At 37.8% G+C, this 24,049-nt stretch overlaps 1 protein-coding gene across 1 annotated transcript in view; it reads right to left on the bottom strand.

The window, feature by feature from the left end:
* The window catches only part of LOC139719408 (oxysterol-binding protein-related protein 9-like), an 86,985-nt gene that overhangs the window by 56,576 nt on the left and 6,360 nt on the right, over nucleotides 1–24,049 (bottom strand). The window contains exons 2-6 of the mRNA XM_071630825.1: nucleotides 22,697–22,747; nucleotides 15,600–15,678; nucleotides 13,162–13,238; nucleotides 801–980; nucleotides 257–307 (exon numbers count right to left, since the gene is read on the bottom strand). Of these exons, the coding sequence (XP_071486926.1) occupies nucleotides 257–307; nucleotides 801–980; nucleotides 13,162–13,238; nucleotides 15,600–15,678; nucleotides 22,697–22,747 (438 nt within the window). The remainder of the gene's footprint in view (nucleotides 1–256; nucleotides 308–800; nucleotides 981–13,161; nucleotides 13,239–15,599; nucleotides 15,679–22,696; nucleotides 22,748–24,049) is intronic.

Genomic DNA, 24,049 nt, shown 5'->3' with positions numbered 1-24,049 from the left:
AGTTACACCCTTTACTGTAAAACTGACCATATCTCATAATCTTAGCGACCCAAAACCATTTTGTGAGCATTATTACTACTCCTAACCACATCAATGAACAGCCGCTATATGCTCCGGAAGAAATCTTTCAAAAATTTCGAGGTACACATAAAAAGAGAGGAAAACGAAACGAACAAAGCTTCATCTGGTTCGAGATCAAGCAGAACACAAACAAATAAACAAACAAACAAACAAACAGACAGTTGACATCTCTTACCTTGGCAACTTGGAGGAGTACAATGGCCTGCTTGACAGACTCAATCATAGCCTAGTGGGGGAAATAAGAGAAGGTGGCAATACACTACAATAGCTGCATTTTAAGTTGATGGTAAAGTACAGCAGTATTTCATGCAGTGTTTCACACAGTGAATGTAAACACACCTCATACAGTGAATGTAAACACACCATGAAATACAGTCAGCCTTGCTTTTAAAGTCAACTTAACATATTAAGTCAAATTCGCAAAGGTACAATGTAGCTTAAAATCCATGGTTTAAATTTTGCACATGGACTGAAACATGTAGAATATAGGCCTTACAAATTCATCTGTCACAGCTGCGTTAACGATTGGAATTAACTTATTGTTGGCTTACATAACATAACACCAGCAGTTAATACGTTGAGGGAGAATTTTCCTTTGTGGACAAGTTCTGAACTACCTTAGTGAGTTTGGATCTTTGCATAAATCTGTATTTTAGACTCCAGTCACTTCTTTAGCCCCATCTACCCTATCCCATCAGATCGGAATCTCCGGGACGTACCTTGGAATTCTCCCGCAGTGCTTCATGTCGCGCCTGCTCTTCCGGGCTCTCCAGCTTGCCGATGCGTTCGCCAAGATCGTCCACCTGTTCGATCAGGATCTGGAGGTAGGCGTCGGCCTCGTGGAGCTTGCGCTCAAAGTCGCGGACCGACGGGACGCCTTGAGGTGTGGCAAGACCATACTGTAATTTATATAAAAGACAGAAAAGCCCCACGATTACTCTCCCAGGGTGTCAGCAAACGTAACGAACACATCAACAGAGAACAATTAGCTACATAACGTCGCTGGGGTGATAAGACCTTGTATCTGCAATTTTGGTGAAAATGAGTTGTTTGGATTAATGGTCAAATAATGGGTTAAGTGATGTCCTGTCCAAATTCCAACTGTCTTACTCCAAAAATGAAGCCACCACAGCATGTCAAAGGAAAGGCTATCCCATTCGCCACAGTGCTTTGGCCGCCATGTTTTTGGGCTCTCCTGAACATTTGACATTTTGTAGATACAAGGTCTTATCGCCCCAGCGACGATAATGTATCCTCTACTTTGAGGGTATCTTCATCCTGTTGGCTTTCTTCTTGTTTTGTTTGCTTTGCTTTTCTCTGAGCATCACTGCATTTATAACAACAGACTAAACTGTGTGAAAAATACCACAAAAGGAATTACAAAATACCTTCAAATGTAATTATTTGATAATTGACTTCATAATTCTGTAAATGTGCAACAGCATTTACATGGAGATTAAACTTACACAAATTCTCAATTTTAGCATAGAACTTGATATTTCGAATGGATGGCATTGTGGCTCATGAAAAAGAAATAGAAATTCACAGAATAGAAGATATTATCAGAGGCTACTTCACATTGTTGAATACATGTATGTACATATAGCAGAGACCTAAATATTGCTGAAAAACTCCTCCCCTTATTCATTGTGCCAAGCTTGCAGTTGCTTATGCCAATTTAAGTCAAAAAAGTTGTCAGTTTTCTCAATGTTTTGCCTCTTTGACACTTAATAGAATTTTGGAATACAGTCTATTGGGTGTAATGCACCAAATCTACATTTCTTTACAATGTTTGCAAAACACAACAAACAAATGGACAAACAAACAAATACACAAGCATGGCTTTATAGTATAGTAGGATACTTGTGCCATAGCCATGATTGTTATTTTCACCGAAGAGTACAGCAAGCAGTTGGCTAAAACGACTCCACAGAATGGCCCTGATGTCAATCTCCCTTTATGCACACAGACACACAAATGCTATAATCTCCTACTTCCACAAAGCCATGGACTGGCCATGTATCAAATCTCACTTGGTCTTTCTTTCTGGATATAATCCATTATATGACGCCATAACAGTGCTTGGCAACAGGGGCAGATGGCATATGACATTAGTACAGCACATTTCAAGGCTAATAGGGAGGAGCCCCTTTATACAGTCTCCCTAGTCTTTCACAGCTTTCACTACTGGCATCAGGATAACAATCATTCTAAATTTTCCCTTTAAGTTCTGTGATTGTGAAAAATACCCAAATTCCTTAAATTTCTATCAGAGGGGAAGTTGTCTTTATCATACAAATTTGAACATTAAAAATATATGGGGTTGTCATGAAGGATTAAATAAACAGATATGCATGACCTTCCTTGAAGCAACCTCATACTCTTGAAAGAATTACCAATATGGACAAGGATACATGGGGCTATTAGCTCTGAGTACTGTAAAACACAATATTTCAAGGCATGAAATTTCGCAAATTGGAGCCGACAGCCTTTATCATGGCATGAAATTTTCGCGAGTTGCCTCTAACATTCAATGCATTCAACATTGACAAGAACTTTCACGTGCATTTTAATTTTGCGAATCTTGGCTCCAGCAAATTTTGCGAAATTAAAATACATGCGAACATTCCTCGTTTTACAGTATCCTCAATATTTCTGCTAGTTCATTTATCAATAGTTTGAATTACAAAACTTCATTCATAAGCAGAGCAGTGGCTCTATTATGTTTGGCTTGCTATCAAATGGCTCAGGTTCAAATCCTAGTTAGTCTTGCTGAATAGTGTTGCATCGTATCATGCTGCCCCCCTTAACCCGCTGAGGGCGGTTTGATTTTGCTACAACATGCATTTCCCATAGATGCTTGCCCGAGCATACTCGGGACTCATCCTCAATGGGTTAATAAGAGGCAAAATAATCTGCCTCTATGATAAAACATGAAGTGAATGACCTGTGTGTGAGAGTCACAACCCACATATTAAAGTAAAATATGCTATTTCCTTCCTCAAAAAGAGCAGCTAGTAACCTAGTTAAATGCCCCCCCCCCCCAAGAAAATGGATGAATAATGCAAGCTCCATGTGGTTTGCCCAGAATGACAAGCACTAGTACGCAAACAGCATCAACAAGGCATAATGGGCCACATTTAAGAAGAGGACCTGACATTGATCACAAAACTGCTTGCTTTTGATATGACCAACACAGCAGACTCTATTTTTATGCCATCCTTTTTGTGATTGTAATCAAAATGCAAAACTTTGCTACAAAGATAACAATCAGAAATCATATACTGTATATTTTCTCCAGGCTTCCCAATATCTACAAAAAATTCAAATGCTAATGTTCGTTTCATGTTGCACAAAGATTGATCGATGGATTATACTGTATGTCACAAATGGACATGACCTATTAAAGGAAGTAATAGACCTTTAATTCAGGGAATCACAAAACTCTCAAGAAACCAAACAATCAGGCCACCTCTGTCGACCGCTCTCCCCTCCCAACAACTGTCCCAAGACAATGATGGCACTCTGTCATCCGCGTCATCTTACGCACATGGTTGCCGGGGGCAACAGTTGAATCATCTGGGGATTCGGCAGTGTGTATTATAGGGGGTAAGGGTGTTATGAACTGACCACATACTGAATGGGAGTAAATTGCATTCATGATGCCTTACCACTTCCTGCCAAGTGTGCCTGCTGGCATTTTTTCCTTTTTTTTTTTTCTTTTTTTTTCATTTGGCTGCAAGACACAGCATCCATATTTGGCATGCTGTGGTGCTTGAAAGCTGTGAATGCCATGTAAACTGGCAATGTACGTTGATAGTATCACGGTGCTTTTTTCTTTGTAAGGTACGATTTTGACTCGATCAGGTTTAATATTGGGTACATTTGCACAGCACAAAATTTTGTTAACTTTTCAATCACCACAGCAGCCCAGCCAAATATGGTAGAGATTATAATCATTTGTATTTTTACTTTCTTTGATCTTCTGTATATTCCATATAAAATTTAAGAAGTAAACTTGTACATAATTAGACTTGTAATTATATAGAAGTGAATGTGACATATTTTACAGCATATACTACAATACATTGTCAAAACAAATTGCAATACTTTAATGAAAACTCTAAAAAGATAAATAATCAAATATCCTGGTGATGTCACAACCATAAACAATGTTCAAATCATGTGGAAATTCCTTACTTTTTTTTCAAGACAGAGCATCACCAGCATAATGTACAGTTGTATGCATTCATAAGTCAATTACATCTGTAGCTTTGATGTTAACACATGGTAGTGGTATGATGATTTGGCTCAGTGGATAGTATTATGTTTTAAACCCAGGCTTACAAGGTTCTGGGTTCAATCTTAAGGAGGTATACAGTGCCCAACTTTTGTTCAAAATGTTGAAAATATATCTATAAATGTCTCTTCAGCCTCTAAACTTGGCATCACAGTGCTAACACTATACTATGTTTATGGCAAGGGAGAGTATATTCCATAGGTTGTGTTAGCATAATGGCCACCACCCATGCATCTAATGAGCGGATTCACTTTTAATATGCAAAGAGTTGAGTGGAAGGCTGGTGAAGTGGACTGCTAGGAGGGTGGAATACAAAAACATGGAAGCGCAAACGTGTGATGGAAAGATAAATATTTTGTTGAAGACGACAAGGCAAGAAAGTGATTTGCATCAACTACAGACAGTGCCTAGCATGCTAAGGATGTAAACTCGAGTGTTTACAATAGCTTCAATGCCATGAATTCATATATTATAATGTCTACACTGTGATGTGAATATTACATTTATAACTACACAGGTTGTACATATATGTACGTGGTAGCATTCACAGTCCTACAATGTATTTGCAAGTATTGGCATCAATGTAACAATCAAAATCACCGAAATTCAGAGGAAATGCACCACAAATTCAAACAGCACACAATCATATGAAAATCTAATTAGATATTTTTATCATCTTCAGTCATGCAGTATGGGGAGAGTATTTGTAAACTATAATGGCCATTTTTGGCTCACATTATTGCATCTCTTTCCAGGTATCAAATTATGTACTTCAGAATCTGTAAAAGCTCTTATTTTTGCAAATGTGGAGGCCACAAACATTTTCATGAGATGTTGTTTTCAGGATTTGACTTCAAGGCTATCATTTAAGTGCACCGATGTCTATCCGTTCACTATGCCACTTAATGCAATCAATATTGGGTAGTGGTATTTTCACATGGTGGTAAATTCGCGACCCAACAATGATTCATAAAATTTGTGAAAATATTACAGCTTTGACAGTGTTATTTCTGGGCAAACCCTATTACCAAAGACAATATGTTACTACATTATTGGTTGAAAGTATGTTGCCAATATTCATCTCTTTACAAAGCTCATGATTTGTCTTTTGATTACAGTTGAACCTCTCTTATCCGGCCTCCCTTTATCCGGATCTCTCTATTATACGGACGCAATCTCGCCGTGATTTTTTTAAAAAATAATCACGGGAGGAAAGGGGGATTCCCAACTCCTTGAGAACTCCTACACAAACACACATGAATTACATATTACTTCCAACATGATTAACATACATTACATCAAATTTCCTTCCAAATTGCTTACCTTCAGACATTTCATCCCCAAATGTAACAACGAAAAGGTTGCAGTATACACATTACTATAAACATGTGGTACTACAATGGGCTACATCAGTACATGTGTATGTATATGTACATGTATAAAGCATTGAGTCTCCCGTATCCGGCCAAATCCCTTATCCGGATGAGCCCCGGTCCCGACTTGTCCGGATACGAGAGGTTCAACTGTACTACTGCCGTCAAGAATACGTTAAAGAAAAGAAATATAGGACAGCATAAGATGTGACACAAAATAAATTCACATAAATATAAAACACCATCTGATGGAATTAAAGCTACGGGCCTGTATGCATCTGTTTACGCTCACAGCAAGTGTAAGATGGTGACTCAAGAACAAAATCTATGTGACATAATATCACTGCAGCTCAGATTGGTCTTGAGGAATGGGGGAAAAAAAACACCCATAAAGACAAGTACATACAACCATTAATGTGTAATTAAGCAGTGCCCTAAAAGGGTATCAGTACTGATAATGTCTCTATTACCTACAGGAGGGTGGTTCATCACAAGAAACCAACATACCTGCACTGGAAGAATGTACGTTCACAGTAGTGCATAGTACAGGTTGTATTAAAGAGCTTAAAGTGCAGCTACATCATGAATCAATATGGCATTCCAGTCTTACCAAATGGCAAAAGATGATTGTAGAACCAAGATTGAGAATATCATCCACACAATCTTGCCAATATTAATCCGTACGTCTGTCTCTTGCTTTAATGCACCGGCAAATCAGTCCGGCCCCAAAATAGCTGCTACAGACACTCTCTCCCGTCCACGTATACACGCCGAAGGTGAGAAACGAGCATTGAGCGAGTGGCGGCCTTGCTCCTACAGTGAAACACACTGATTCGACTCACTCACTCACTCACTGGCTGGCTCTCTCTCACTCAACTCACACACACACAGGGGAAGGCCCATACCCCTTTCTTACGCATCTGAATGGATCGTGTCATATGAGTCATCTCCAATGAGGCGGTTTCTTCTTCTCCTCTCTCTCCTCTCACTCCGTCCCTCCCTCTCCCTCTCCCTCCCTCTATCCTCACTCTGATTAAGCATGAGACTGTCCATGCCGAGCCATGTGAAATCGTTGTGCCGTTCTCCGTTGCAAATGTCACTGCAGTCTTGCTCGTTGCATGTGTTACTGCATAAAATCTGACATTTTCATTTCTCTGCGATTTCGTCTTAGTTTATGGAGGGGGAAGGGCAGGTTGTGGAATGTATGAGCATGATTCAACTTGATATAGTGATGACTAAGTTAACCAAAGTCCTATAAAAGTTCTCCCTATCGTATCAGAGATGTAAAAACCCAAACGGAGGCAACGGTATTCGATTTCCATACTACTGTGTTGACAATGCCGTGCCAGTGTACAGTAGGTTTATTTGGTCTTACACAAAAAGTAGTGAGCACTATCTCTATCAAAAAACTACCATAGTTTTGTAGATTTTCTCAGCGATTGTTACACATTGGGAAAAGTCCTAATTAGTAATATCAAATTATTAGCTCTGAAATGCATACAAAAGGAATCAATTTAATTCTGTTCGGCTTAGTTTTAGTACAATTAGATACAGCTGTGTATGCTCTGGAAATGCCTGCTGCATAAACTCGTAGTAACTCTACATTGCTGAAAGTGTCATCCCACTCGACATGTTGCACATGTGGGTGCATAAGATCATCTCTTCATTTGCACATAGCATACTGCCAGTATACAAACTCGACCGCCAGAAACAAAGTGATATACATTTCTATGTGATGGGAAGAATTGACAAGATGGATTTCAAATTGACTCACTGGAATACGAAACTCCAAATAAGCATCATCTGTTTTATAGAATGGGGACAACTGTTTTATAGAATGGGGACAACTGTTTTATAGAATGGGGGCAACTGTTTTATAGAATGGGGACAACTGTTTTATAGAATGGGGGCAACTGTTTTATAGAATGGGGGCAATTGTTTTATAGAATGGGGACAACTGTTTTATAGAATGGGGGCAACTGTTTTATAGAATGGGGGCAACTGTTTTATAGAATGGGGGCAACTGTTTTATAGAATGGGGGCAACCGTTTTATAGAATGGGGACAACTGTTTTATAGAATGGGGACAACTGTTTTATAGAATGGGGGCAATTGTTTCTTCAGAAATCCATTTTTTTTATAATGTAACCTGATGGCAAATTTACCGGATGCATTTCTTTTTGGCTTGCCATAGACAAGAACCCATGCATCCAGTACTTCCAACCACGCATGTGGTAATTACTGGATGCAAGTTAACATTACTGGATGCACGTTAACATTACTGGATGCATGGTTCGCTAGCCAATAGGCATCTCTTACAGAGCATGCGAATGCTTGTTTAGTGCACAAACTCTTGCTACAAGTGCATGATAACACATTTATAGTGTGGCTATGTACAACTGTAGTCAGTGAGGCAACATGCGGCCGATGAAAATCAACAAAAAACTCTTGATCAATGAGATCGCAGGATTTTCTCTACCCACGGGTGTTCTATAATAGCAATTGATGAATTTCTACTTGCTTTTCATGCATTGCGATTGAGTGGAAGATTTGAAAGTTTACAGCAGCTCTAGTACAGCCATTCAAAACACTTGTACTAATATTTTGATGTATCAGGAGGGAGGTGTTTCATAACGCTGTTCTTAAGCTAAGAACAACTGTAAGAACAACCGGTGATCAGTTCTTGTGCTGAATGATTGAAATTCTGATTAGTATAGCACATCAGAACGTGTTCCAGTCGTTCTTAAGTCGTTTGTAACTTTAGGAACAGCTTTATCCCCCAGGATTGTGTACTGTATACGAATATTAAGAAGTAAAGAAGCATGTGCTGCCAACCCAGACACATTTGTGGCATGAAACTTTTGCAAATTGCCACTGCCATTTCATGCACTGTGTAGACAAACACTTTTCTGTTCATTTTACCTTCCAGTATTAAGTGAATCTTAGCTCCTCAAGAAATTCGCAAATGTTTCACGCACACAAACATTTTTGGCTATACAGTATAATATGAAAACTTGAGAAAGACATAAAATTCAAGAGTCAAAAGCAGTTCAATTATTTCTCAAATGCCTAAGCATCTTCTAAAAGGGGCAATGGGATTTTTCCACTTGAAAAACCTTCATTTACCCCAAAACTGCCCACTGTATTTCCTTACCTAAAACCATAAATGACTGTTAAACCACCCTTTATACAAAAGTAACTCTTCCTACACAGGGGAAAAATGCAGTCTGGCGCATTGACTGAAGTACTTCAGGCCTAACTACAGGCTGTATGTATAATACAGTAAGCACTACAATTCTACAAGGCCCTGCACTTTGATATGTTGTCTCCTCCATATGATAGGCACACATCGGTAAAAAGTAACTGAGAAAACAAGACTACAACAGACAAAAAGAGTTCAGTATTGAAAGACTACTGAAGGCGGATTCACTGCTTACCTGCATGGCGATCACAACAAATTTCTGAGGTTTCTAATTGTCAGCATGGATTGGTAAGGTGTATATTTCTGTCACAAAAAGCTAGAAATGATCAGTCTATGTACACTGGAAGTGTGTTTGTGCGTGTGTTTGGTTCTTCTTTTTTTTCTCTCTCTTTCTATTTCTCTCAGACTGCTACTGTAAGAATGTTGACAAGGCAGCCCGATCAGCATGATTACAAAGCGCTATAAAGAGTCACCTTTGATGTCTAGTTCTGGCCCAGGTCCCCTTTGCAGTTTCTTAACATTTTCTTTACCCATTTCTTATGTAAAAGCGCAGATAACAAGGACGTTTCTGTTACAAAAATAATAAAGATTTGAAAGGCTGATTGTATTCAGTCTGCTCAAGGAAGGGCTTTTTTTCGCTTCGAATAAATACTTTTCATACAAAATATCAAATTATACATTTGTCTGAACTGCAGACTAGCTCAGTGAATGGTCCAGAAGTCTACAGTGGTTAAGGTTGATTTGCTTTGATCCTGTAGTGTAAACACCTGAAGAGTGTATGAATACACTCTTTACACACTACTGCACTGAGATCCTCACACTATCAGAACACATGGGTATGTTGATAACATAAAAGAAGGAGGGGCCGACTCAAGGCCTCCAAACTTGACTCTCAAGTCACCTGACATGGATTCATACCTAAAACATCTCATTGTACTCTGTGTATACACGTACATGTATGTCCTGTTTTTCAAAATGGCCACACAGGCTTGGGTTTCTGTATGCAGAGTTTGATGTCAAAGAAGATTTTTGAAAGCATTGCAAGAGAAGGTTGAAATAGTTTAGATATAATTTACTGCATTGTATGTGTTTGACATGGCAACGCAGTATAAAAGGATGAAACCATATGCTTTCAACCAAAATTGTGCTCTAAAGAAAAACTATTAAATAGTCTGGAAAAAAATAATGTTAATCCTGACAACATAACTATTGAAAAGCAGTCTTTTTTTTTTCTTTTTCTTTTGTTTTTTTTTTTTTGGGGGGGGGCCTAAATGTTAAGTAAAGTGCTGTCACTGTTTTTTTTTTCTTTTGCCCATGAGAGATCAGAAAATAACTGGATGAAGAAATTGAAGTTTAAATGTTGACTCTGGCATTATTGGTTGTCCAAATGGACATGTAGGCCACAGTGACAGCACAACGTTCACACCAATACTTATCACATTCCATGGGCCAAGTTGTTATGAGGACACAATGATCAAAATGTGCCCTATTAGTGGTATTGAATCACATATATGTAGCTAGCGAGCAGCGTGCAATTTACTCTTATGCCATGGATGTTCGATACTGCTGTGGCACTGCTATGGAACAAAATATTGTAATAGATGTAATCGATTATAAAGCATCAAGTAGCAACCAAGTTCAAGATGGCAATACTTAAGGTGTACCTTTTTGGGTACTGGTTATACATTTATTTCGCATTTTGTGTCATTACCCAGTGCTGCAATTGTGTTATTACTGCAATATTTTACACATTTTTAATTCATATTTATGCATTATAGAGGAAAATTTGACAGTCATGCAGGCATATATGGGAACTATGTTTGATCTTTTATCTCGGAAGACCAAAAGAACCAAAAAGGGCATCTATCCTCTGATAGAGACAACAAATGACAAAACGTATGATTCAACTTGCAACTTAATTACTCAGAAAATAAACAAGAGCACAGGTAGATGCCAACGCAATCAACTAAATTACCCACAAGGCACAGTTAATAAACGGTCACATGAGGAAAACTGGGGTTGTTGTATCTATCACCTACCCATAAAGTTTGGCATTATCAGTGACTACACCCTGTAGGTGGCTGGTCAGTAAATATTCAGTACAGCTACCCTTCCCATAACACTTGTGAGCATACTGTCTTATGAATATATATCAAGAGAACATGGCAGTTTATACAGGATTACATTTCTCTAGAAATCTACTCGGAATAACAAAACAATGATGATAATAATAACAATAGCAACTATGATCATACTATTAGTAATAATCAAATCAAAATCATGATAGTATTCATCATCATCAAAAACATTATCATTACTATCAGCATTATATCAATACCAGGGGGCTACGGTGACAATAATTCATATCCACATCTAGATGCGAGCACTATCACAGTATAATGAGGTATCTTGCTGAGAGACTGCTAATTTATGATCCCCTAGACATGATAAAATCAGTGTCCTCTTTTTACGACCTCTGGTAATAACTGCCTCTGTGATTCTCTTTCCTCCCCTTCATCTCTCTCTCTCTCTCTTTTATGTAAATATCGCCCGGCTGAGCACTAGAAGGGCGCTATGGCATTATAAGATTTGAGCATAAATTAAATAAAAACAAAAGGGTTTTCATGAGATAAAAAGTTTATCTCATTAAAAGTGGGTAGATTTATAAGCATTGTTCTGAATATTGAGTAAAATAGTGCCCTTGTGGTTTTGATTTTCAACATTTTACTGAAAACAAAAATAATTTAAAATTGACACCACAGAGTAGAGGAGATCGAGCTCTACAATATAACACCAATAACTACCCCCCCCCCCCCCATTGTAATAACGGCTTTCTGGTTCTCAGCTAGTAATGTGTGTGTGTGTGTGTGTGTGTGGGTGTGGGTGTATGTGTGTATCATTCAAATATCATGAGAGGGAGGTAGAGTAAGAATGAAAAAGAGAGAATCTTGCAAAGTTTAATTATTTGCAGTTTATAGTTCCCTCCACAGCGTGATTTAAATGCAAAATATTCCTGTAGATTTCCTAATCAATTTTCAAATATTGGTCATATTTCTAGCTTCATAAAAAAAAGAAATAGAGAGAAAAAAATATTTCTTGTGAAGACAGCAATTTTTTTTTCTTTTGTTAAAGTACTGGGGGGAAAAAAGGCCAAGAGCCCCTAGATTATTACAAGAATATGATATATCATGTGATGGCCACTACATGTCACTGAGTTATCAACCATGGTGCATCCTTTGGGGAAGGAAGAGTTGTTGGGAGTCTCGTGCTTGTGACATCATCAGTACAAGACTCCATGGAATACTGCTAGTCTCACATTTCCACAAACGTTTTTGCCTCAACCTTACTTGAGGTACAGCGTAGTATCAAGGATGTTTTGTTCTTACACATCATGTAAACACGTTCTTCATAACCCATTACGCCAGCTTATTTTGAGATCTCGAATTCAATACTGTAAAATGAAGAATGTCCATGTGCATTTTAATTTCGCGAATTTTGCGAGAGCCAAAACTCGCGAAATTAAAATGCATGCAAAAGTTCTTACCTACACTATATGCCTTGAATGCCAGTGGCAATTCGCGAAAATTTCATGCCACGAAAAAGGCCGTCGGCTCCAATTTGCGAAAATGTCATGCCGCGAATATATCATGTTTTACAGTATTCAATTTGTGACCTTCCAAATTGATGAGGACTGGACTGGAAATGATGGAACTGCCACACTATTGTGACAGTTATTTTGATGTGACCGCAAGAAAGAGCCCATTGTTTGATATTGTAACAGCTCAATGCTGAAGTTCAATACATAAGCACTAATTTTGATCCCATAACACCCTTTAAGTGGCAGTCCTAGGGGGTAGCGCACCGGGAGCGCGCCCCACTTTATTTTTTGTCAAATTTTTTTGTCAAAACAAAGAAATTAAAAAAAAAAATGGGGAGCGTGCACCCCCTCTTTCATTTTGTAAAGGCGCCCCCTCTTTACGGAAATCCTGGATCTGCCCCTGCCATTCCATTTAAATGAATACTGCCTTTGCATCTCTACCTTTCTTTACCTTTAAAACCGTCTTTGAGGCAATTTTATCTTCAAATACTTCTCATCCTTTTTTAATATCATACAAACAGGGGTTACAGAGCTGAAGGACTGTTTGACTTGGCAGACCAGGAGACCACTAAAAAGGGAGACTGACTTGAACTGAGACTAATTGATACCTTTGGTGCTTGCTTGTGTCGTAGGACCGTTTCTTCCAGGGCAGTCACCCACTGCTCTCTCTCCTCCGCACTCTGGGCTACAGGGAGCAAAGACAAAAGAATTGAAGTCATTCCATATAGCATTCAAATTATCTGACAAGTTTCATCAATTACTGGATACGCCATTTATTTTGCAAGGTTTCTATTCTCGCAAATTTTGTATTAAAACCAGTTGCTATTTGCAAATGTAACTACAGGCAAAATTTTTAAAGTCTGACTTCGATATGAATGCAACATGCAAACATGTCCCCCTTCATATACTGTACCACGATCACAACCACTCATTAACCACTCATGAAATTGTTGAGGTCCCGATTTGCAGAAAATTAGACTCACTTAATATAAGGCATAAAAATGCAGTTGTCGGTAAAATGCAGTTGTCGGTAAACTGCACCTGAGAGCTACATAAGATTATGGAGAGCTCATAGTTTTATGGAATGCAATACCTTTCAGAGCTTAAACAGAAATACAGCATATCATCATGACAGAATATTACCAGAGGCCATATCTATCATTATAACATGCCTTCACTATTCCTACCATACGGTGAAACAAACATAGTACACGACATTTGCACTTTTTTTGTATACGTGGATGTACAGTGTATGTAATCACTGTATATAATATGCTGTACATTTGACTCTGAAGGGTTCCTCTGCACATAACCACACGCCTATGCAATGCAGCCCAGCATGAACAAGTAAATCCAGACCAAGATTTATAGACCAACTTGCCCCCTGTATGTCTGGTAAAGAATGAGAGTAGTTGGTGAAAATTCTCAAATTATACAAAGTACATGTATTCTTTACTTCTCCAATCTCTAAACAGGATGAAAAACTAACTGATGAATAAATAATCAAATAGAGAAAAGCACGGATGACACATAACAAATTGAGCAAAATTACCTGAAGACAGCATTTGCTGAATATTTGTTAAATCCCACAGTGCAGTTCAAACTCAACCTCTATCCTTACACTCCAGATTGAGAGTATCAAGACAGTTACAGAAACAGGTCTTTCATACAACATTCTGTGAGAATACACTTAACTCGTTGAGGACGAGTCCCGAGTACACTTGGGCAAGCGTCTATGGGAAATGTGTGTTGTAGCAAAATCACACCATCCTCAAAGGGTTAAGTAAGAGTATACACTAACATACTGAAGAATACTGCTCATTTATTGAAGGTAAAAAATACCAGACTGTATAGCCTTTACAGAGGTAGATCTATGAATTGATGGTAAAAGGGAGAAAATTGTCCTTGGATGTCTTGATTCAATTTTTTTTTTCTTATTCCAGCTGAAAGGCAAACTTCAATAGGGGTTGGGCAGCTACGGACAACAATTCTGATTTGAAAAACACCCTTGTGCACCTATACAGTCTGAATAGAACATTAGAACTGCCATCGCAGGTGCTTCTGCAGCGGCTTGAATGATAAAGTGTACATTGTAGCCCTATATGATATGTAATTCACATGGGTGTATCAGTGTGTGTGCCCTGCCAACATGGCAGTTTGCAGGGCAAGGCTTAGAATGGGCAAGAGATATTGCAAGTTTAATGTTTCAAACAGCACAATGCAGGATTCTGTAATGATGCTAATGCTTCATTGTTGTAGATATCCAGGGTTTTGTTGTTGTTGGGTTTTTTTTTCTATTCTTTTGTCCAAAGTCATCAAGACAAAGATCATTTTGATGGTAGAATAAAGAGGTAGTCAACATTTGTTTCATGTCTGCTTGCCATCATCTGGTTGTATGTTATCAACTGGCAGAAAAAAATAAAAACTCTCACAAGTCATTATAAAAGACATCGATCTGTGATAACTTTTCAGTAATACCACAATAAATCTAAAAGCATTCTATAACTATCAGAGCAGAAAAAAGACACCTCAACAGCTTTGATGCCTCATGCTTTGGCAGCCACAATCATTCTTGGTGATACCCAAATAATTTTATGAACATGCCCTGATGTAAGAGTTTAAAAAAGTGGTTGCTCACCTTCCAAAAAGGCATAAACTCACACAGAAAAAAAAAGGAGGAAAAAGATCTCTAGATATCCGATGAGAACAAGTCCCGAGGTTCAACTCTCAGTACAGCATACAAAGTGGGGGTAGTACTTTATATGCCATATATTTTTTTAGGGTTTTATTTTTCATGAATTTCTCAAGTCAGGTGCTATTCTCAAATTTAAAAACATACTAATATTATTTACTCTGATCTTGACATCAATGCGTCGTGCACACATACGTTTCTCCATTCATGACTGTACTTCACAATCGCAAATGTAACCACTCGCGAAATTGTTGGGAAGTCCAGGATAGCGAAAACTTACACTTGCTAAAATAGATGGTGTTAATACAGTAATCTACATGTATGAGGGATATATAGGATTCTACAAGTGCTTACCCTGGAAGTGGAATGTCTTCTGGTCCACGGTGACTGTGAAGGTAGAGTCGTCCTCATCATCTATTCCTATGATAGCACCCTGCATGGGGACAGGAGAAATGACGGGTGTTTCTGAGATTGGCATATCTTTACATCAGTAATGACTACGAAATATCACAGCGAAAATTTTATGTCACGAAAAAGGCTGTCAGCTCCAATTCGCGAAAATTTCATGCCGCGAATATATCATGTTTTACAGTAATATTGGTGAATACGAGGATTGGGTTTTTAACTTTTTGCAAGAAACCATTATGAAATGGTACAAAGCATACCATTCTAAGTGGAATTTAAAGTTTATTTGTTGAAAATTGGCTTTGGAATGGCCGAGACATTAAAAAACAAAGTAAGACAAAGTAAAACAAAGCAACTGTGATAGAAGGTGGGTCCCACCTTTCATTAGGATGGCTCTTTTTTTTTTTTGGATATCTGAGCCATTTCAAAACCAATTTGCAAATAAACATGGAACTCCTCTTGGAATTACATGCCCTGCCATATTTCATATAAAAGAGGTTTCTCATTATCTCACCAAAAAGTGTTAGAAGCTCAAAGTCAGGTCTTTAAACTAAAACTATACAACTCCTTTAAGGCAGCGAAAAAGAGTAAACAGAACTCAAGGTCAGATTTTTTGTCATAAATGCAAAATACACGTAGGATAACTATCCTGGTTTGGTTTGAATGCATTATCTTTCATTTGCATGAGCCATTGTGGATTTCTGTGAATGTAGTGTGCCTACATGTACACTACTTGATGTGTCAGTGTGTATGCATGTACCCATGTGTTCATTCATTACAAACTATCCTTTCATGCCATACCTTTGTATGTTCTGACATCTGTAGTGCCTTTTTCACACAATAGTAAACTTCATATAGATCTATAATCTATAGGGCTTTTTACACTTGTAAATTTTTGCTTAGCCCCGGACCAACGGTGGGGCTAAGGGGGGGGGGGGGGCCTTAGCCCCACCGTTGGTACGGGACTATCCTTAGCCCACTTTCTGTTTACACTCGTTTTTGCCAAAGTGGGCTAGCCCCACCGATAGTACGGTACTATCTGGCCCTGCAAAATAGCAGGGGTTAGCACCGCAATTGCGGTGCCAAGCAAGTGAGTGTAAACAGAACGAAAAAATAATCCTGGGCTAAGCGACGGAGACGAAGTCCGACCCTCACTGACCAATCAGAAACGAGGTAATCAAGTGCTGCCGGTGCGTGCGTGTACGTGTACAGTACACAGCGTAATTATGAATATTCATGTGGTTTGGAAAGTCCGGGGCTAAGAAATACGAGTGTAAAAAGGTCGGATTTCTTCTTAGCCCCGGACAAGAGATAGTACGGGACTAATTGGCGAGTGTAAAAAGCTGAAAAAATTGGTACGGGACTAACGATAGTCCTGGGTCAGAGAAAGTCCGGGGTTAAGAAACACAAGTGTAAAAAGCCCTTATGGGGATCATTACAACACAGGTTGGTAGCCTCCTACCAATGAAATTCAGACACTCCTATCCCCCTTCCATATGCTGACATGAACTCCTTGACATGGATCAGGGATTTACCAAGGTCTACACTGTACCTACTGTTTGGACAAGCATGCTTACTTTTACAGGTAGATGATTATGAATAAAACTGCCTTCATTCAGCGTCACGGGCTTAAAGGTCAACAAGCAAAAACAATGTCAATGAGATATTCAACTGCATGGCACAATTGTTAAAGATTGGATCAAACACAGAAGTAACCTGCACAAATATAGAAAAAAGTTATTGCTGAAATTGATTTGAAGTTTTTAAATTTATATCTGACGAGATATTCAGTAGGCACTTGAAACTGGTTATGCTAATGAATGGGACATCTGTATTACTTCCATTATAGTTACCGGTATAGTTTATGTTACATTTGTACAGTACATATGTAAAACTGTCTTAATTCCACTTTCGTTCCATTTTGAAATACAACTTGCAAAATCAGGGGATTCTGTACTTGGAAAACAATCCTTTCCACATTTGTCACAATGATGACAAAAGTTTATGCTGCAGTATCTCTGGTGACTGCTGTACAATTCAATTCAATTCGTTTATTCATCTAATTTTCTCATAAAACAATACAACAGTATTGCATTTTACAATACAGAACACCAATCATTTACATATATGGGTCTGTGAAAATGAAAAGAGAACTTGAATAAAGCCAAAAAGGCCTTGTAAAGTAAGTTCCCTTATGTACGAGTACACACAAAATAATTGAGTTTTAAGGTACAAAGTGTAGACATGGACAGAAAACCAACAAATACAACAAAACATAACATAACAAAACAAAACAAAATTATAAGACAAACGATATGATAGATTCACTATGTGTGATTTGCTAGAAGGTGTATTTTCAAAAATTTCTTAAATAATGACAGGCTATTGCGTGAACAAATATCTCTAGGAATCAAATACCAGATTAATGGAAATTGGTGACGTACAGAGTTTGAAACCAGATTTGTTTTTACTACCCACATATGAAATCTATTGCAATTTCGTGTATTGTATTTATGAATTTCATTATTAGTGCAAAACATACATGAAATATTACGAGGTAACATATCTTTGAAATGATAAAATCCCAAAACAGCAGTATTATAAGTATACAAATCAAATATATTCAAAGTATTAAATTTATGAAAAAGAGGAGCAGAATGAGGAAGGTAATGACTACCAGTACATACGTACAGTAATGCTTTTTTCTGCAATTTATGTAACACTTCTCACTTTGTTGTACTCCCCTTTACAAACTGAAGATATTTTGCCCAGGTAGTGACAGACAATATGAAACAGATATTGCCTTTTACTGTGTAATTAACGTTTGACAACCCTGCTAGATTCTATTTTCCCCGAGAGATTAGATTTTCCCTGAAGTGTGCACCACTGGGGGGATTGTCTTGAGGGTTGAAACATCCAATTTAAAAAGGACTGTCAAATGTTTCTAATATCATAATGATTGACAAGGCAATATGTATTTCTATAATGGTCTTACAATGTGCATTATTTCATTTCAGCCCTGTCGGGAGCTTGTCAAATTCTTGGAATTACCATAACCTGATGCGACCTCACTGCTTGAAATAACAATTTTAGATACTCACTGCATTAGTCACATGACTACATTATGACCAATCACTGACCAGTAGATCATTTGATACATGTGTATGTTGCAATAATGGCTAATATACTTCAAATCATTCATTTTCTCTTTGTCCTTCCTGTTATTCTAGTGAGCTTTTATTTGTTCCTCACGTGTGCTATGCCAGAAAGGCTACAAAGGTGTTCATGGAATTAAAGCAGAAAAAAAAAAAAAAAATTATAGCAACCTCTTTTCTAGCTTTTAGTTGATAAACCACCTGTTAGCAGGCCAGTTTTTGTCGGTTTCTTTCACATTCTTTTCCTAGATTTCCTAAAATTTCTTTATTCAGTTTCAGCTGTCCAACATTACTCTTGATTGCTACACAATGTCTGTCAGGCAAGGACACTTGAATTAGGTACATGTATAACATGCAGATGAATCAAATTTAACAGCATTGATTTCCACCACACATACAAAGTACCTATATTGCACCATATCAAAAATGCAGTCAGAGTATTAAAGAAAATATTTTAATTTTTTAGTAATCGGTGGAGTCATTGAAAGCTCAGGAAGCTTATTTGCACGATGGTGATACTCACAGTCACACCTGGCACCCAATAAACATCCATCCTGACAGATCATATTACGCAGGAAAGCCATTTGCTAAATACTGCACCATAAAGATTGCGTTAATTTGCCGTGGAAAGGAGGGCACCCTACACTCCTGCTGGGTGTAATATCACTAAGGAAGCACACAGCAGCATAGACAAAACACTGGCTCTCAAATCAAGCACACGTCGCTGCTCCAGGATACTGGTAGGCACTTTCCTCTGCACGCATTCACAGACACCATGCGGTAAATTTCTAAAACTTTGAATAATTTTTCTTGATTGGTTGTTTTTCTAAAGTAAAAACCATAGATCACGGAACAATGTGCTGACAAGCGGGCTGTGCGATGCTCTGGTTCTGATAATAGGTGATAAACCCCAACAATGAAGATGAGTTTTCCAATCTAGAACAGTGCATCTGTCAAAGGGTTACACATTTAAAAACAAAGCACCCTGTTCACACTGAAGATGATACACTTTGAAAGTTCCATCAAGCCTCTAATAAGGCAAAAGAAGTCATTTTAAACTCCACTGCACAGGCTGTGAAGAGTAACTCCTCTGGAACACAGAAGTTGACCTCGCGAAAATCCACACATCATCAGAGCGAAGAGCCAGAGCAAGAATCCTTGAGGATGGCCATTCGGCCATTTCCCTCTTTACTGTCCCTACAGACCAACCCAACATCACATTGTAGAAATCAAGCAAAACAGCAGACAAAGATGACGGACGGCAGCTGTGCTGGTCTGACTGACTGACAAAGACTTGATGAGGTCTTCAATATTAAAGCATGCACACGTGGCTATCCATAGTATCACAAAGAGTGCAGGAGAATAGAACACATTGTCTTGCAACTTTTCACCAGCAGAAAAACATTTTTCAGAATATCCTTTTCCCAACGGATGTGGAAAGGAATCTCTCCCAACGGAAACAAGATGCCCCGAGCTATTAAAGGGGCTGACATCCAGCAATAAATGGGTCACTGCGGTATTAAACAGGATAGAAAGCACATGTCAGCTCTGTGCATTGATGAGGTCTGCTGCTGGCTGCTATAGCTTCAAAGCTTTTTGTTGGAGCCTTCATGTATGACGACCTTTTACAAACAGCGCTGCCAATACAGACTCCCATCACACCACGCCACAATGCACATGTAACATTACAGGCCCAATACAGGCTTTGTGCAAATCCCCCAATCCGATTTCCCCCAGTGTGAAAGCACAAATACACCGTCAACAGATTGAATACAAAATCAACTCAAATCAGAATATTGCTGCAGTAAACTTCTCTACCTAAAATGTACAGTAACTCACCCCTTATCTCCACCCTCCCAACCCCCTCTCTTACTTTTTTTTTTCTCTCTCTTTCTCTTTACTTTACTCGGTAAGGCCAGCTCTTGGCAGCTAAGAGAAAAGTTACAGGGTCAACAAAATGAATGATTATGAGAGCCTAAAAATAAGTTTATAGACCAAAAACTACTAACTCTATTCTTCTACAGGTTGTAAAATATCAACCTCCCTCCGTTATTCTACATGTAATTGCCCGAGACAGAAAAAAAAAAATTATATATGAATATGAAATCAATGAAATAAAAATCCATTTATGCATCCCCCCCCCCCCAAAAAAAAAAAAATATATATATATAGTTATATATATGAAATTAACAAAATCCATTTGTGTATTTGATAGGTTGAAGGCCTCAAACACGATAATATGAAGCTGACTAATCAATGGCTGTATCACGGCTTTGTGTGTGTGTATGTGTGTGTGTGTATCATAGTGTGCAGGTGTGTGAAAATACTGTTTCTGTGCTTGGCCTAGATGTATTTTACACAAAAAAAAATCATTCTTTATTCCTGTTATCACCTATTCTGTGAGTATAAATCAATCAAAAAAAAGAGAAGAATTACACTATCGTTTTTTTTTTTCTATGATTAAACCCTATGCAAACAAAATAGCCAGAAATTTACTGTTTTCTTCACAATTCAGTAGAGGTTGATGCTGCCAGAACTTCTAAGTGATCTTATCCAAAATGTCTATCTGTTTTATTGTAGTTGTTGTGTGTGGATATAAGGAGTTTGATTGCCACAAAAGGGGGAGGGGCTAGGTACCATTTTAAATCATGTTAAAGTCCATGATCAGATAGAGTAAAACAAAACCTTTCCAGTGATACCTCATCTGTAACAAAACAAAGAATTTTCTTGAAATTAGGATTTGAAGTACTAATAACATGGTTTATAATTTCTATGTTCTTCAGCAGCTTGAATGGCAAATATATCAAATTAACTTATTTTGAGACCAAACCCTGATGTTCCTTCACGGATTATTAGGAACCTGTGTACTCATCAGGTTCCTCATCAATTGAAATGACATTCATTGTGGCATTGTCTATCTATTAAAGTGTCAAGGGAGGGCAGATGTGTGATTGTGTACATCCAATCAGATAGCATACCATGTACCGACATACAATACTATGGGGGAGGCAGCTCCATAGACACACTGTTTACAAGAAAGCACTATGCCGCCCTCTACTGACCATAGCACGTATAATCTATGTCAAACATCCTCAATTTTCAGTATACAGCTGAGCAAATGGCCTTTTTTTTTGTACGTACATCAAATGCCATTGTCTGACTGTATGTGCATGTAGGCATCCTATACAAAATAATATGTTTGCCATGTGTATCCGTCGCATTTACACATGCAGATTACAATGTCTATAATTCCAGTGCAGTCTCCCAACAGAGACTTGACGTGAAATACCTCTTTTGCATTGCACACACATCATGACCATAAAAATCATAAAAGTTGGTGGAATGGGTAAAAAATGTTCCTGCTCACTTCTTTGAACTATTTTAGTTCTTAAATTACTATACTGTAGGCTTCTCTGACAATTTTTGCATCCATGGATAACAAAATAAGATGTATGAAATGCTTCACAGCCATTATGGTCACATGAATGAGAACCAAACCATGGATACATTGTAGGATACACGATTAATGAGCAAAAAATAAATAACATTTCATAATCTTGTTTCTCTTTGTATGATTATGCTTCTATTTAAACTTGCCTGTTGATTTAACTGCATTCATTTGGTTTCAGGGTGTGTTTTTTTTTCATCATCACAATCAACTCTAAGAGGAAATCTTTTTACTTTCATTCATTATTTATTCTTTTACTTATTTGTTTATTCGGCATCAGCTGGTCTCGGTAATCAAATCTAGCATTCAAGAGGGAAATAAAAAGTAAATGGAACATAAGACAACCTGCTGACCTGTCTACTGAACTGCAAAAGTTTGTTCAACTATTGCTCTACATCAGCATTTAAAACAAAATATTAATAGGGAAAAAAGAATGAACTCACCCTGAGACGAACACAACCTCGTCTTGATCCTCTCATCATCTTGTCTTTGGACTGTGGAGAAAAGGAAACAAATGAAAGCCAATAACTGGTAAATCTGTGGTAAATCTGTGGTAAGTACTTCATTGTCTCAAATCAATGCATGGTTGTGTAGTGTCTTCATGTCCATTTATAAATTATTTTTAATGCATCTCCTCATAGTCTAAATCCCTGGTTCCTTCTTGATATCGTTTGAATGCTCTATACATGAAATTGCAATTGGCATTTAGTGGCAAATTTCCGTCCATCTAAACAGCCGCAAAAAAAAAAAACCCCACACAAAACAAAACAATTTCAGCATCTGGATCCTGGTCGACATCCCGTTATTTTGCCCGTGTGAATGACACTATTGCAACACATGAGGGGGCTTGCTAATCTACAACTAGGTAAAGTTTGGATGGCTTACTGAATGCTGATCAATTAACAAAACAACAACAATACAGAAGAAAATCCATGGCAAATTCAGCTAAGTGACAATCAAGGGGTCAAATGTGTAGCTTAATAAATTTTCTTTAATTTGTCTTTACATTAAAATACTCCAGATAGCTGAAAGAAGTGCAATAACTATTAACACTTTACAACTCAGATGGTGAAGACACCAGTCCTGCCTTCCTTCAAGTCTCTTTCTTCACACACTCAAGAAATTCATCTTGAGCTACTTGGAGCATCCAGCTTTGCAAGTTGACTTGCCTTCACAAGTCAAGTAACTCAATACTAATTATGCTATGCATATATTCTTTATAGGCTTTACATTTGTATTTAGACCATACATTTTCCTGGAAATTTTGTGCCATTCAGACTCAATTTTTATGAAGTTATTTTAAAAAAATGTAACGGTGTCCTGTAGCATCGTGACGTGTCCATGTAGCATCGTGATAGTTAAAATCTGGCCCTAAAAGACAAATTAATGCAATTAGCTTGACCAAAATTTGATATAATATGCATAATTACTAGATTAGTCTGATAGCTAAATATCTTAACTATATTTTCCACAGTTTTACTTTTACAAGAAAATTACACAATGTGTCACTATGCTACACGGTGTCCACCAAATGTAACAAAAAAGGACACCGCGTAGCATTGTGATACATTTTGTAATTTTCTTTTAAAATTAAAACTGTGTACAGGAAATTTGAGATATCTAGCTATCTGACTAATCTAGTAAATATGCATATTGCATCAAATTTTGGTCAAGCTAATTGCCATAATTTGTCTCTTAGGACCAAATGTTCAAATTTCACGATGCTACATGGACACGTCACGATGCTACAGGACACCGTTACATATTGTTTAATAACTTCATCAAAATTGAGTCTG

This window comes from Diadema antillarum, unplaced genomic scaffold (genome assembly GCF_040938485.1).
Source record: "Diadema antillarum isolate AM-2024a unplaced genomic scaffold, OU_Dant_1.0 scf00000110, whole genome shotgun sequence".
Taxonomy (NCBI): Eukaryota; Metazoa; Echinodermata; class Echinoidea; order Diadematoida; family Diadematidae; genus Diadema; species Diadema antillarum.
The sequence above is the reverse complement of the archived record's forward strand: the minus strand, read 5'-3'. Positions and strand labels throughout refer to the sequence as shown.